This window comes from Hippocampus zosterae, chromosome 15 (assembly GCF_025434085.1).
Source record: "Hippocampus zosterae strain Florida chromosome 15, ASM2543408v3, whole genome shotgun sequence".
Taxonomy (NCBI): Eukaryota; Metazoa; Chordata; class Actinopteri; order Syngnathiformes; family Syngnathidae; genus Hippocampus; species Hippocampus zosterae.
In genome coordinates, this window is record NC_067465.1 from 8,505,970 (window position 1) to 8,519,562 (window position 13,593).

At 41.4% G+C, this 13,593-nt stretch overlaps 3 protein-coding genes across 5 annotated transcripts; 2 read left to right on the top strand and 1 right to left on the bottom strand.

Moving 5' to 3' along the window:
- Positions 1-747: 747 nt before the first annotated feature.
- Positions 748-8,729, bottom strand: LOC127615847 (protein ABHD8-like). Of its 2 annotated transcripts, none has more exons than XM_052087171.1 (5): positions 8,474-8,729; positions 5,592-6,406; positions 4,689-4,859; positions 4,254-4,470; positions 748-3,682 (listed from the first exon to the last, which is right to left on the bottom strand). In XM_052087171.1, the coding sequence occupies exons 2-5, from the start codon at positions 6,395-6,397 to the stop codon at positions 3,470-3,472; spliced, it is 1,407 nt and encodes a 468-aa protein (XP_051943131.1). In that variant the 5' UTR covers positions 6,398-6,406; positions 8,474-8,729; the 3' UTR covers positions 748-3,469. The 2 variants fall into 2 exon arrangements, with proteins under 2 accessions (XP_051943131.1, XP_051943130.1); XM_052087170.1 differs by having other exon boundaries at positions 8,470-8,727.
- Positions 8,730-8,839: 110 nt separating this feature from the next.
- mrpl34 (mitochondrial ribosomal protein L34) lies at positions 8,840-11,014 on the top strand. Of its 2 annotated transcripts, none has more exons than XM_052087172.1 (2): positions 8,840-8,949; positions 10,483-11,014. In XM_052087172.1, the coding sequence occupies exons 1-2, from the start codon at positions 8,855-8,857 to the stop codon at positions 10,787-10,789; spliced, it is 402 nt and encodes a 133-aa protein (XP_051943132.1). In that variant the 5' UTR covers positions 8,840-8,854; the 3' UTR covers positions 10,790-11,014. The 2 variants fall into 2 exon arrangements, with proteins under 2 accessions (XP_051943132.1, XP_051943133.1); XM_052087173.1 differs by lacking the exon at positions 8,840-8,949 and adding an exon at positions 9,639-9,802.
- Positions 11,015-12,108: 1,094 nt separating this feature from the next.
- On the top strand, positions 12,109-13,557 carry LOC127617015 (DET1- and DDB1-associated protein 1-like). Its single transcript, XM_052088878.1, has 4 exons — positions 12,109-12,266; positions 13,155-13,206; positions 13,307-13,359; positions 13,468-13,557. The coding sequence occupies exons 1-4, from the start codon at positions 12,201-12,203 to the stop codon at positions 13,555-13,557; spliced, it is 261 nt and encodes an 86-aa protein (XP_051944838.1). The 5' UTR covers positions 12,109-12,200.
- The last annotated feature ends 36 nt before the right edge of the window (positions 13,558-13,593 follow it).

Sequence of the window (13,593 nt, forward strand, 5' to 3'; positions counted from 1 at the left end):
TGGTTTATTTCACTTTCTGCTCCGCGCCAAGGTTTTATTTATGAACATATCAGATTAATGATCCTCAAGTAGCTGTTTTTAAAATTGATCAGCTGTTTTACGTTGTTCTTGTTTTGGTTCTGAATGTGGAGATGGGATTCAGCTGCTGTTCAATGCAGGGGTTGATCTCGTTAAGTGGGATGCAGGAATCAAAATCTTGAAAAATACTCAAATATTATAGAGAAAGGTGTTATACAGCAGTTTACAAATTTAATTAGAAAATACAAAAAATATATAATTACAGTACTGACTTGTACTTGATTTTTGCGTGTTTATTGAATTGAATTGAAAACAACTTTATTGTCAAATGTGCTGTATGTAGCGCAGATGAAAATTCTTCCCTCTCAAGAGGAGCCGCTGCGGGTGTCCACGCTGCCATCAAAAGAAAAGTTAACAAAAAATGACAAACTAATACAAGACAACACTTTAGACACAGACAATCGTGCAATCTTAACCACTTTCCTGCATACACTTTGTTATCTGAAGCAGTTATAGATGAAAGAGGAGCGAATCAAAGTGTCCTTTTCACCAGTGGATCAAAGACATCATGCTGCAATGTGCACAGGTCTGCTACAAGCTAAGCTTGAAAGCAACAAGAAGCTGTAGCATCCATTCACTCTACATATTCTTCGGTCTATCTATCTATCTTTCTGTCTGTCAGTTAATGAGTCACTACTTCCCAAAAGAAAAGTCACAGAAACACCCCCAGACTGTGAACATCAGTTTTATTTCATGCCATAAAAGGCACATTCATACAGTGTGACTCCAACAGTGTGAACTGACTACAGCATATGTTGTTATATGCATCCAAATTCAAGCAGTGCATATCTTATGATCCCCATGAATAAATGCAATAATAACATGAGCACATTTTGTTAATCACAAGAAGATATAGCACACTGAATCACTGACAATGAGTATGCACGCATGTAGCAGGGGAGGAAGTACATGTGCACCCTGTAGTCCATATGGTTTTAATCACCCTTAACATCATAATAGCCTTTTTGCACACGACATTACATCAGTAGCATTGTTGGTTTGGAAGAGGGGGGGGGGGTCCTTAGGGATTAAATAATACGTATTGGCATCCATTTCAGTTCCTCTCATTTCCACTTTGCTCAAGTTGCATAAAACTATTCTTGTAGCATCCACTGTGTTTCCAAATGCACCGTACTGTATAACAGACTGGCATATTGCGAATCCCTCTTTCCGAAAGAAGCCAAATTTGTTTTGCTTGACTCCTATTTGATTTGAAGCACTGTACAACCAGTTTCAAAACCACCATTTCACCATCCGTGATAACCCACTGTCAACAGAGATCATAAAAGGGACTGTGCTTTAACTTGTACTTTACTGTCCCACTATGAGACAAGTCAACACCCATAAATGAATGTCTCGGAGTGAGCGAAAGGCTGAGCTCATTCTTTCTTCTCGCCATCAAGCGGGCGGACGGGAGTTTGCATGAGTCCGCAAAAAAATATGAGTGGTTACGATTGCAAATGATTGTGTTGAGAGCAGCTTGTAGAATTTCAGAATGAAATTCCGAAGCACAGTGATGCCTTGAGAGACGAATTTCATTTGTTCCGTGACCATGCTCGAATCTCGAGTCATCTTTGTAACGTGTTTTTTCATGAGGGAAAATAGCAATGTATGTAGCAACATTTTACTTTATAAGAGCAAATTATAATCACAGTATTTAGTCAAATTTCAAGAATGACAGTTTCTGGCGCTTTGCTAAATCATCACAACTCTTTCTGCAGGTGCGGTTCGGCCACCAGGGGCAATGAAATACAGTCGCGCAGACACAAAGGAATAACAGTTTCATTCTTTCTGTAAATGCCAGTTGCATGAGTCGTGTTTTGCAGATGATAAAGAATGTGTGCCCGTGACTATTGTTATATATGTCATTGTTGTTGCCTGTTTAAATGTGTGCATGCAGCATTTGAGTTTAAGTATCCATGATGCAAAGTGTTATATACCCGCCACTTAATTGCATTTTGTTAGCCCATTTATGGCATTTCCCATTATAGGTTAGCATTAAGCTATCCGGTTTATGTGATTGTTAAATGCACTAAGTGTAATACTCTTTGTTTTACGTTTAGTTTGACAGTAGAATTCAACAGGGAGTGGCAATAAGTGGCATGAGGTCTCTTTCTTGACGAATTGTATACTATCTGCCAAATTGATACTTGATGCTAAATGAATTAAGTTCAGCGCCACCGCAAATCGTCCAAAAGGCGGCTTGTATCTTGAAACACTCTTAAGTCAGGTCACTTGGCTCTCAAGACATCGCTGTATAAACTGAAAAAATATTGGTGTGCTAAATTCATTTAATTTAAGTAGTTGTATCGTCTCTGTAAAAAAAAAATATCGGGATCCAAATGATTTTTTTTCATGCAACCACTTGACGAAAAAACATGGAGTGAATTTAACAACATATTATCTCATTGCAGATACAGAGAGAGACAGAAAAATGCACAGGGTAAGACACACAAATGCCTCAACACTTTCCTTTGGATATTGTATAATATAAAATAATGAAGAAATTCATTTGCTTATATTCTTTATATACAGCATGTTCTAGATATTCATGCAATTATGTGGTCGATAACATATAGACACACAGTCTTTTGGTTGCCGGGCGGAATCCTCGTAAAACCATCATTTTTTCCTGCATATTTCTTTGACTTGTATTGTTCAAGAGAGCGCGCCTGTTTTTGAACACTAGTTAACTTGTAAAAATAGCAGACCCATGTGGGGCTGACCAAGAGTATCCATTTCTGCAAAAATATGAATCTGACCAAATTTAGACAAAGGTTTCCATCCGACAGCGATTTGTGGATAATCTGTGGAAATGAGACCAATTTAAACAGCAACAGCTCGTTGAACCTTCGTCAAAAATAGAATACAATGTGCAGTATATGAGATTGAATATACAGCATGTCCGTACTATCGGGAAACTTTGCATAATTTCTATGGCGTCCCACAACCGTCCATCCAGGATTTCCACTGGACCAATTTTGAACGTGTAAATATTCGCATCTGCAGCGTTTTACACAAATATAAAAGACGCAGGCAAGGAAATTCACACACTTCCCGCGTTGTCGTTGTTTTCCGAGAAACACCACACCCCCTTTCATGACCTCCAGTTGTGCGCATAAAAATAGGACGAAATAAAAACGCACGACTTTGTATTTGCATCAGTTCCTCTCATCTTTTATGCCCATCCATTGTTCCCTGGCTTGGCTGTGTGCCAGTATTCCAGCTTTATCTTCGAGCACCAGCGGCCGCCCTCATCCTTGAGACGTGGCCTTTTTATGTAACAGCTCTCAGCCCAGAATCAGCCTGAAGAACATCTTGACAACAGCCACAAAAAGGGCCGTCTGCCTAATTTCTTGACAAGAACCCCCCGCCCCCGAATCCTTGTCGGTTATTTGTCTGCGGTCTTGCTGATTCTCAGCGTGTGGAGAGCGTCACTGAATGCGACGCACTTCTCGCTGTCTGTCTTGCTGCAGACTTTTTTGGACACATCGGGCTCCCATAGAAAGAACTCGTGAAGGAGGGTGTTGACAGTGTCGGGACACTCCATCATTACCATGTGACTTCCTTCCTCGATGACTTTTAGGAAAGCAAATAGGAGGATCTAAAAAAAGGGAAGCAAGATAAATGTCAAGAATTAAGTCATTTATTCATTTCCTGATCTGCTTTAGCCTCACAAGGGTCGCCTGGGGGGGTCTGGAGCCTATCCAAGCTGTCTTCAGGCAGTAGGCGGGGGACACCCTGAACCGTTTGCCAGCCAATCGCAGGGCACACACACATATGAACACCCATTCACGCTCACGCCCTCACCTGGGGACAATTTTGAGTGTTCAATCAGCCTGTCATGCATGTTTTTGGAATGTGGGTGGAAACTGGAGTACCCAGAGAAAACCTACACACAGGAGAACACGCAAGCTCCACACAAGGAGACCGGAGCTGGGATCGAACCAGGTACCTCTGCACTGGGTGGTCAACGCGCTAACCACTGCACCACCAATTAAGTCATGGATGGGGAATTTAAATGCTGGAGGGGCCCCGCAATTTTTCATCGGTGCTCATGAGGGAGGGCCACATAGGACCACGCACATTCTAATTAGATGCATGAGCTCAAATTATAAAAGCCTGTAAAGATTAAGGTGTATTTGAGGTTGACCCGGAATGCGGACGCAATTTACCTCTGCCATGCGTTGGTCTTCATCCATCGGTACAAACTTGTCACACATGCCGTGAACCAGAAGGATGGGTACTGTGAGCTCAGCATGGTAGACCTCATCGCCCTCAGGCCAGTATTGGCCGCTCATCATGGCGCGCAGTACGAATGGAGACACGTTGAAGGCGTTGCCCTGTTTCAACAGCTGCTTCTCTTTGGCACCCTGATGGGCAAATCCAGCTCTAGATTTTGAGAAAAGAAAATAAAAGAATCGGAATTTGTCTTGGTGACCAGGCAAATATGAATGCAGCGTTCGCACCAGGTATTGGATATACGTGACCGGAATATGCTATTCAATGTAAACTTCAGAAGTGATACTTCATGTGTCAAAGATAAAAAAATACATTTCTTTCACGCACCCACTTTGTTTCTTGTCTAATTTTGGTGCCGGCGAACTTACTTGAGGAAACTCCAGGCCAAGCATGGGGAGAGACAATGGAGGACGCACGACGGCAGTTGGAAGATGGAACAGAGGCTGGGCTCCAAGGCGGTGGGACCACCTCCATTGATCATAACCACTTTGTGGACCAGGTCAGGATATTCGTGGGCCAGGAATGTGCAGAACGACACCCTGTAAGATGTAGCGTCAAAATGTTAGCGGCTAAAATGACATGGTTTGAAATTCAACTAAGCAATCACTTTTAGGATGTCGGACTCCTTTTGCAAGGCTTTATTTTATGGAGCAGTTAAGATCAGTTTTCAAATGTTTCCAAGGTAACTTAGGGAGTATTTAGGAGGATTTAAGTGTATTTCGGTAGTTTTTATGGGTTTTTGTAGATTTTAAGAGTATTTAGAAGAATTGGGATTATCTAGGTGAATTCCAGCAAATATTTAGTAGATTTTAATAGTATTTGCGTAACCTTTAGGGAGTTTTTCATAAATCAAAGAGTATTTAGCTAACTTTTAGCTCCTTCGCTGCCAATGACGGCTATAGACGTCAAAGATTCATTTTAACTGGGCCGGTAGTGAATGAGTTAACTCATTCTTTGCTATTGATGGCTACAGACATCAGAGATTCATTTTAACTGGGCTTCCGTTGATTGAGGATTTCAGTATATTTAAGAGTATTTAGTCAACATTCGGGAAGTATTTGAGGACATCCAAGAGTGTTTCGGTTACACTGTGTGTGAGCACCGAGGCCAACTATACAGCTGTATTGTAACGTTGGTTATCGCAGTGGTACTTGGAGAGTCAAGTATTACTAGAGGCGGGACTTGTAAAAAGTTTGACAACCGCTGCTCTACACAGTATAGCATGTATTTTCACATATTTGAGGCTTCACTAAAATCATGTAAGTACTCACCCATAAGAGTGGCCAATTAGAATGTTGCGTTTACGAGCATATCTCTTGAAGATGGCGCGCAGGTCCTCCGCCAGGGCGTAAAAAGTATACGCCGCTGCAATCTGTGGGGCCGTGCTGGCTCCGTGCCCCGCCAGATCCGGCGCGATAACCTCATAGCCCAGCCTCGAGAAGAAGTCCAGTTGGCTGCTCCATATGTCCAACGAGCCTCCGACACCGTGCACAAAGAACAGCGCCACATCCGAATGCGTCCCCTTGCAGCTTGAGATCACCCTCTTGGAGTCGATCAGCACGGTGCGCTTGGGCTTCCGGCGTCGGCGGCGAGGAGGCGGGGCGGGCTTTTGCTCACCAGGTGGAGGAAGAACAGGAGGGGGCACGGGGTTGGGATCCGGAGAAGAGGCCAATTCTTTGTAGTCAGCCAGCTCCACCTCGACGGTACTGCACGGCTCCAGATCGCCATCCTGACACTGAAGAATCTCAGAGTGCAAAACATCGCCAAGATTCTCAATCACCAGCTGGCCGTTGCGATACACCGTGATCTTCCTCTTGCAGTGGACACCGCTGCCCGTGTCGGTGTCATTTTTAGGCACGTCGTGATCAGCGTCTTTCTGCTCCTGGGCCGCGATGTGATCGTCGCTTTCGACAGGCTGACGCTCGGGGATGATGTGACGCACTCGCAGGACTCGTCCGGGTTTCACCTCCACAAACTCAAAACCATCGGAAGGCACCGTGGACTCCAACGGCAAAACAAGACGAGCGGCCTTTCCAGTTAGGCAGCAAAGTATTCCTTCTGTGATAGTGGTCAGCATGGTGACTTCCTGCATAAATAACAAACTCCATGTGGTTTTTCTTGGAAAATATAGAACAGAAACAAAGACAGCAAAAAACCATCCGTGGACTGTCGGGACAGCATACAGTGCATGGTGCATTGTGATATTAAGGTAATAAATGGAGGGCTGTCTATTCAAAATGTGATTACGTGTCGCAATCATGCCTTTAAAAAAGTAACACACGTTGTACTTTATAATTTTAGCCGACAGCAATGGATTAGAAATGCCATTCAACGGCCACGCATGATAACACACTAAGTTAAAACTTCTCAGAGTTTCTTTCTGCTCGTGAGGAGAGACAAAAATCTTACTGGATGGAACTTGATATGTGCAGATACACAAGCAAGTAAGACGTTGCTTACATATGTTACATAAGCATGCTCTTTGTCTCTAGGAAACAGTGAGAAGAGTCGTCTTTCGTTTCCAAGTAACCAATTGAGTAAAGGACAAGTCCAAGGGAACCCTCTTATTGAAACGAACCTTTGCATCAGACACAAAATGTGATTAAATTTGCATTTCCTTTTGTATACTCATGATGATTTGAATAGATACTCTACTTGAAACCAATTTGGACATTACGTTTCAGATGTAAGAAAGCATGAAGGACAATTAGTACATAAAACCTTCAGTGGGGTCTTACCTGAATGAATGTACCTCTTATACAACCACAATAACATCAAAATTACAGTAACCATCAATACGAAACAAAACCTCAATATAACAGCGTGCAACTGTGCTACTGTACACATCTGGAGTGGTTCACAATCCATATCTATCCAATAACATACAAAACATAAAAACAAATAAAACACATCAAATTACCCAGGTATTTTGACATTTAACTTATTTTGCTGCAATCGTTTTTCCATACCAACGAGTGTCACTGCGCTCATTCACCAAGTCAAAGCAAACCAGGAGGAAAGAGTGTGGAAAAGACAAGAGAATGTCCAACATTCGACATTATCTCACACTTAAGAAATGTATACTGTATCGTGTATATGTGTGTGAGTGTGTGTGTGTGTGTATGGCTGCAATGTCTAACATTATTCATTCATTCATTCATCTTCCGAGCCGCTTGATCCTCACTAGGGTCGCGGGGGGTGCTGGAGCCTATCCCAGCTGTCTTCGGGCAGTAGGCGGGGGACACCCTGAATCGGTTGCCAGCCAATCGCAGGGCACACAGAAACGAACAACCATTCGCACTCACACTCACACCTAGGGACAATTTAGAGCGTCCAATCAGCCTGCCACGCATGTTTTTGGAATGTGGGAGGAAACCGGAGCACCCGGAGAAAACCCACGCAGGCCCGGGGAGAACATGCAAACTCCACACAGGGAGGCCGGAGCTGGAATCGAACCCGGTACCTCTGCACTGTGAAGCCGACGTGCTAACCACTGGACTACCGGGCCGCCCTGTCTAACATTATATCACTTCAAAAAATGTACCTCCCAGGCATCAAAATGCCGTTTCAATGCAACTACCCTGCTGACCTACTCTCGACAAATCCCATTCATCAACCCTCCAAACAGACTGAAATGTGTCCTGTCTGCACTGCAGAATATTTAGGTTGATTCGTCTGTCTGTTGGTACACCGTGTGCTTATTTTTTTCTTTTTTCTTTTAATTATCCCTACAGCGTGGATGGACGCATATGTTGCAGCCTGGCGCAGTTTGGCACCAAATGTTCGCATTTTCAGTTATGGGTAATGTTAATTTAGTTTATCCTCATGCCAATAATCTTGCAACAATCCTGCTAAACGTGCATATCTGTGATGACTCAACAACAACGGCGCCGCGTCTCTTAACCGCATACAATCAACGCATTGAATTGAGTTTATTTCATGATTTCACTTTACATGATAAAGACTAAAAGGACAAATTCCACATCACAGCGTGCAGGGATTATTTTTTAAATGATTGATTCGTAGCTTTTTTTTCGTCACAACAGAGCTAGTGCATATACTGTTTATTGTTGCAAATGACTTATTGCATAGAAGACAACACCATATAATACTGCAGGTTAGAATATATTTCATATGCTATGTTCTTACCTACTGCTCAGATTGATGAAGGTGCTTGGAAGTCAACCAGATGCCCGACGAGAGCCGACAAAATCATGCATTTGATGCTGCAAAACAGTCAAATCCCCATCAGCATTCTGAGAAGCCTCTAAAATGATTCGGAAGGATCATAGATCGTGCATGCATAAAAACGTACAGTTTAAATTGTGGTAAAATGCTCATCACGAAATAAAAATAATAATAATAATAAAAACAGCAATGTTTTTTTCCCCCTCCCCTTTCTCAGCATCAGTCACTGCGCACCAAGACAGAAGTACCACCCAGCTCAATTGCACCTCTCTGCGCAGGGCCGGCTTCCCTCCTGACAGGCAGCAAAAAGAGCCAATAAGATCGAGTCAAATGCTCAGCTGGTCCAATGGGAGGGCGATTTATTCTTGTTGCCAAGGGTTGGCAAAAGCAGGGCAACCTTTCTTCCGCTTGGCTGCAAGTCACGGAAAACGACTTGGAGGAGTAAGCAAAGCCGCCATGAGACTTGCGGGTTGCTCATTCTACAAATGAACCCTTGGCTGATTCGAAACGTGTTTCTCGTGTGTCTATATTTTTTTAATCTGCTGCACTTCAATGACCTTTAGATTGGGAAGTGTCGGCTTCGTCGGTCTTCCTACGATGCGTCAACTCCAGTGATGGGATGCAAATACTTCGTTGCTGTTATTTAGTAGATTTTTCACATGTCTGTACTTTGCTCAGAGATGGCAGAAGTACCCAATGTGTGAATGTATGAGATTAGTATAGTCACTTGTGTAAAAAGTGTAACGATCGCCACCAATTCAAATCATTAAGAGCTGGCAAAAGTGTAACATAATTTAGATTTAGATTGAAATGTGATATGTGTGTAATACATATTGTAGTAAAATGGGGGTACTGATTCTTCCTCATCTACCTGTCTTTATTACATACTTTTAAACGCACTTAAACGTAAAATTAAAAACATTTATTCTGTCAACAATATACAATATCCATTTGATAACATGGCACGAAGGAACTTAGTAGGAACAAATCAAATAACGCATTAAGCAATGTAATGTTTACTACGTTAATGTTAACAGAGTATATACAGTACTGCACACACAATTACAAAGGCTGGTTGCTGATCAGAGGTTGTTTATGCCGTAGCATCTCCGGAGCTGCAGGCGGCGCTATTTCACCACTAACTTGAATACTCACGTCTGCAACCACACTTCGTATGTAGAAGAAGAGCCGTGACATTCACCGTTCACATGCCTCTGCAATCTTGCTAACTTATCAAGATGAATATTATACTCACATCTTTTTCGCGTTTGCGCGGAGTAACCAATTTAAGCAGGTAATAAAACACCCCATTTCATTCCTGTAAATGGAGCACGTCGATCTGTTACTTTGACGAGGAAGCGTAGTTTTGATTCTCGCAGCCTTGCTATTTGACGCTGTGGAATCGATGTTTGGGCAAAATGCTTTCTGGGAGTAAGGTGACCAATTTTTCATAAAACATTAAGATTTACAGCAGTGCAGTTCGTCACTGGTGGCCATTTATGGCCACCTTGTTTTCCTTTTTTGGAACCCGCCTTTCGAGATTTGCTAAGTATCTTGTTCAGATTGTGCATATTTCTCAGTATTAAAATATTGATTATATACTGTATTCACTGTATTAAAAAATATGCCCCCCCCGCCCCCCGTCTCTAACATGACCACTTCAGCCTATTGAAACCCATGTAAACAACTTGAAAAATCAGGCTATTAATAATAGATGGAATTATAATTTTGGTAAAATGGATTTTTAAAGTCTAAACCAAAATACTGTATATAAAAAAATAACTCAAAAACCTGATGTACTAGAAAAATTGTGGAAATCAGCCTAAAAAATATTTACAAACACACAAAGCCATCTCTGCTTAAAATGTGCCGTTGACGAATGTACTGCCACTTATTAATTCCACAAGAAAATGATAAAATTGTGTTGATGAAGAATCTTGATAGTACTGTATTTTCTTCTTTTACCTCCCCTAGCGTGCCCGCAGTAAATGGGAAGTCTCACCTCCGATTCTTCAGCAACTGGCTTATCCCCAGAGCTGCTGCAGATCAGCAGATGTCTGCAAGCGGACCACTTTCTTCCCAAGCTGAGGGCGCTGGAATCTTTCGGCAGCTTCCGTGGCAATGCCAGCAGGTGCGGACAAAGAAAAGAGGAACCGAGTATCAGCCCAAAAATCTGAAACGCAAGAGGACCCACGGGTGGATCAAGAGGCTCAGCACACGAGGTGGAATTGAAGTGATCCTGCGGCGAATATTGAAGGGACGCAAATCGCTCTCGCACTGAACTTCTGTGTTGGAGAGCAGGACTTCGGAGACTTTCTTGTTCTGAAATTCTGGAGGTGTTAGCAAGCCCTTAAGAACTTGTGTATTGTGTGGCTTGGTCATTCCATCAGTGATTGGTGGGGGCATTGAAACATGCCTTCAGAAAACGAGTGGCAGTTGCCTTGAGAAACACTGTAAATTGTTTCTTTCACCAAGAATGAATGATTTATTAAATTACTCTCAATCACTTTGTGGCAATTCAGTTATTTCTTCCAACACCACACGGGAACCCTGGAGCCGACATTCAAACTGAGTACGTCACCGCGATGCAGATGTGATAATGCAGCTTCTAAGGTTTAGAAGTTTAGGCTAGTGTTTACACTGTAAATTCTGGTCGACTAAGCTACCACACATATGAACAAATTTGACAAAACCTGTTATTTCAACATAACATTAAGTCAATTAAAGTTGTAAACAATAGTTTGAAAATCTGTTATTTCAACATAACATTAAGTCAATTAAAGTTGTAAACAATAGTTTGAGAGTTCACATCAATCTTATGTTTATTTTGTCTTGCTTGCTGAAAAAATGTCTACTTTTTTGAGATATTTGTATCTATAAAAACTTGCACAAAATAGATTTTACTCTGTGTTGCAATGTGTAGGTATGAAATAACTGGACGTGTTACATATTGTTTTTAATGAAAACCTGATGTGCTAGAGAAAAAAATATCTGAAATGAAAATAATCCTCAAATGTTTCCTTAGATCTCTGAATTTAAAAAATGTCAACATTTGTTGATAGTGTAATTTTCGCGTGGCTATTTTTCCTGTCTCCACACTGAAACCGATGGCTTTCCCTCGATGATCTCGCGAGATTTAAATAAACATCTTCGTCAAATTGAAAATAACATTAAAGGTTACATGTAAAATATGTTGACCGATGCGAAAAAAGTAATCCAAAAGTATTTTCAAGCCTTCGTTAGACTATCAGTTGTCTTGTTATTAAAGTTAGAAAAAGAAAAAAAGGCGGACTAATCCAAAATGACCGTGTTGTCCTCAAGCAATTACTTTATATCGGTGTGTATTTTTGTCCATTAAATTTCAATGCAAGACCATCGTATTCTTTGTGTTCCTACTTATTAAGCTAACGAGTTTTAGGATGCCTTTTGAAACACCCCCCCCCCCCCTCCCGCTCCCTTTGATGATAAAATGAATGAAACCTTCCATCTAAATTAGTCAAGATGACGTTTTTTGACGACTCTTTCAACTATTGCCACTATTCTTGCACGTCACGTTCACATCAAAGACATGAATGTTGCCTTTCCTAAGCATTTGTAAGCAGCTACAATATATACACATACTGGGCGACTGATTGCATTGTTAATTTTTAACGACGATATCAACTCGTTTGATTTAAGAGTCACTTTTCCAGATGGATTTCTTGAAGGAGCTCCCCGTCTTTGACAAAAACAACTTCGCCAAGTTTCAGGCAGACTCTGTAAGTAAATTAGCTCTTGGGTCATGTTTCCCAACCTTTATTGAGCTACATGAGAAAAATCTCACGGCACACTACTAAACAAAAACGTCAATTCGGTTTGGCTAATTCATTGTACAATATCCTATTTCGCGAACGAGCATTTTAAGGCGGAAGTCAAATTAAATATTTTCTATGCAATATGTTTGCAATATGTTTGATGTCGCACCACTAGTCTAAACATTGTTATTATGATTGACAATGCACTTGTGGAATAAGAATTACCAGTAAGTAGAAAAATCAACCCATTTTGTCCTCTACTACCACCTGCAGTCGACTGAAATTGAGGCCACAGTGCCCACGGGCTGCGTGTTAAAAACCCTGTGAAGTGAATTCAGAGATTTGTTTCAAACTACATGAAACATGTTTGAATATAATTGTTCAAAACATGTGCAAAGACTTTGAGAACTGCGCTCGCAATAAACCATTTTCTTTTACCTTTTAAATTCAATTTTTTTTTCAAATGCACCTGACTAAAAATCAGAGTGGGACTAAATGTGGGTGGAACTAAATGTTTGACTGAACTGTTTGACGAAAATGGCCGAAATGGCAATTCTAACGTTCATTCAGCGTGGGCAGAATGTCCAGCAATGGAGCACGTCCAGCCTTGCCATGTCATTTATAGTATAGTTCATCAGGGTCTTGGTGCATGTTGTGTGTGTGTGTGTGTGTAGCACAGGCCTGCTCGTGGAGATATTTAACTGTTACGGGAGTGGTCGGGTCCTCTAATGTTGTATTTTTTAGTTCAAAAGTTGTGGATCATTTGAAGTCGTTTCTGCCCAACAATTTGTAGAGCAATGTAATTTTTGCTCCAATGTAATTACTGAAGTGTTTTTTTGTTTTGTTTTGTAGAATCCTCAATTTGCTGTCTATATTCCAACCCAGGATTATCCATCAAAGCAAAGTGAGTCCATTTGACTGGGATCAAACTTCACTTACTTAAACAACACTTACTTGTGCTTTTTGTCTATTTCTCACACAATTTGTTCTTTGATTGTTTTTAGTCATTATCCAAGACAGTATTTACGCCCGCTCACAATTTTGTGAAATTTGCAAGGCAAGTCCATCATGACCAGATAGAATCACTGAATGGCTGCACTATCATTCAGTTGAATCTTTTTTATTTTTTGTATTAAAATGTGGCTTATTACGATTTTCTTTCCAGATGTTAACATTGCAGCACTCGTTGAACAGCGGGAGGATAATTAACTGCAGGGACGCGCGGAAGGCATTACCACGACAGAGAGAGGAATGAGGATTTTTTAGTCCCACTCTGCAGAAAATTACTTTT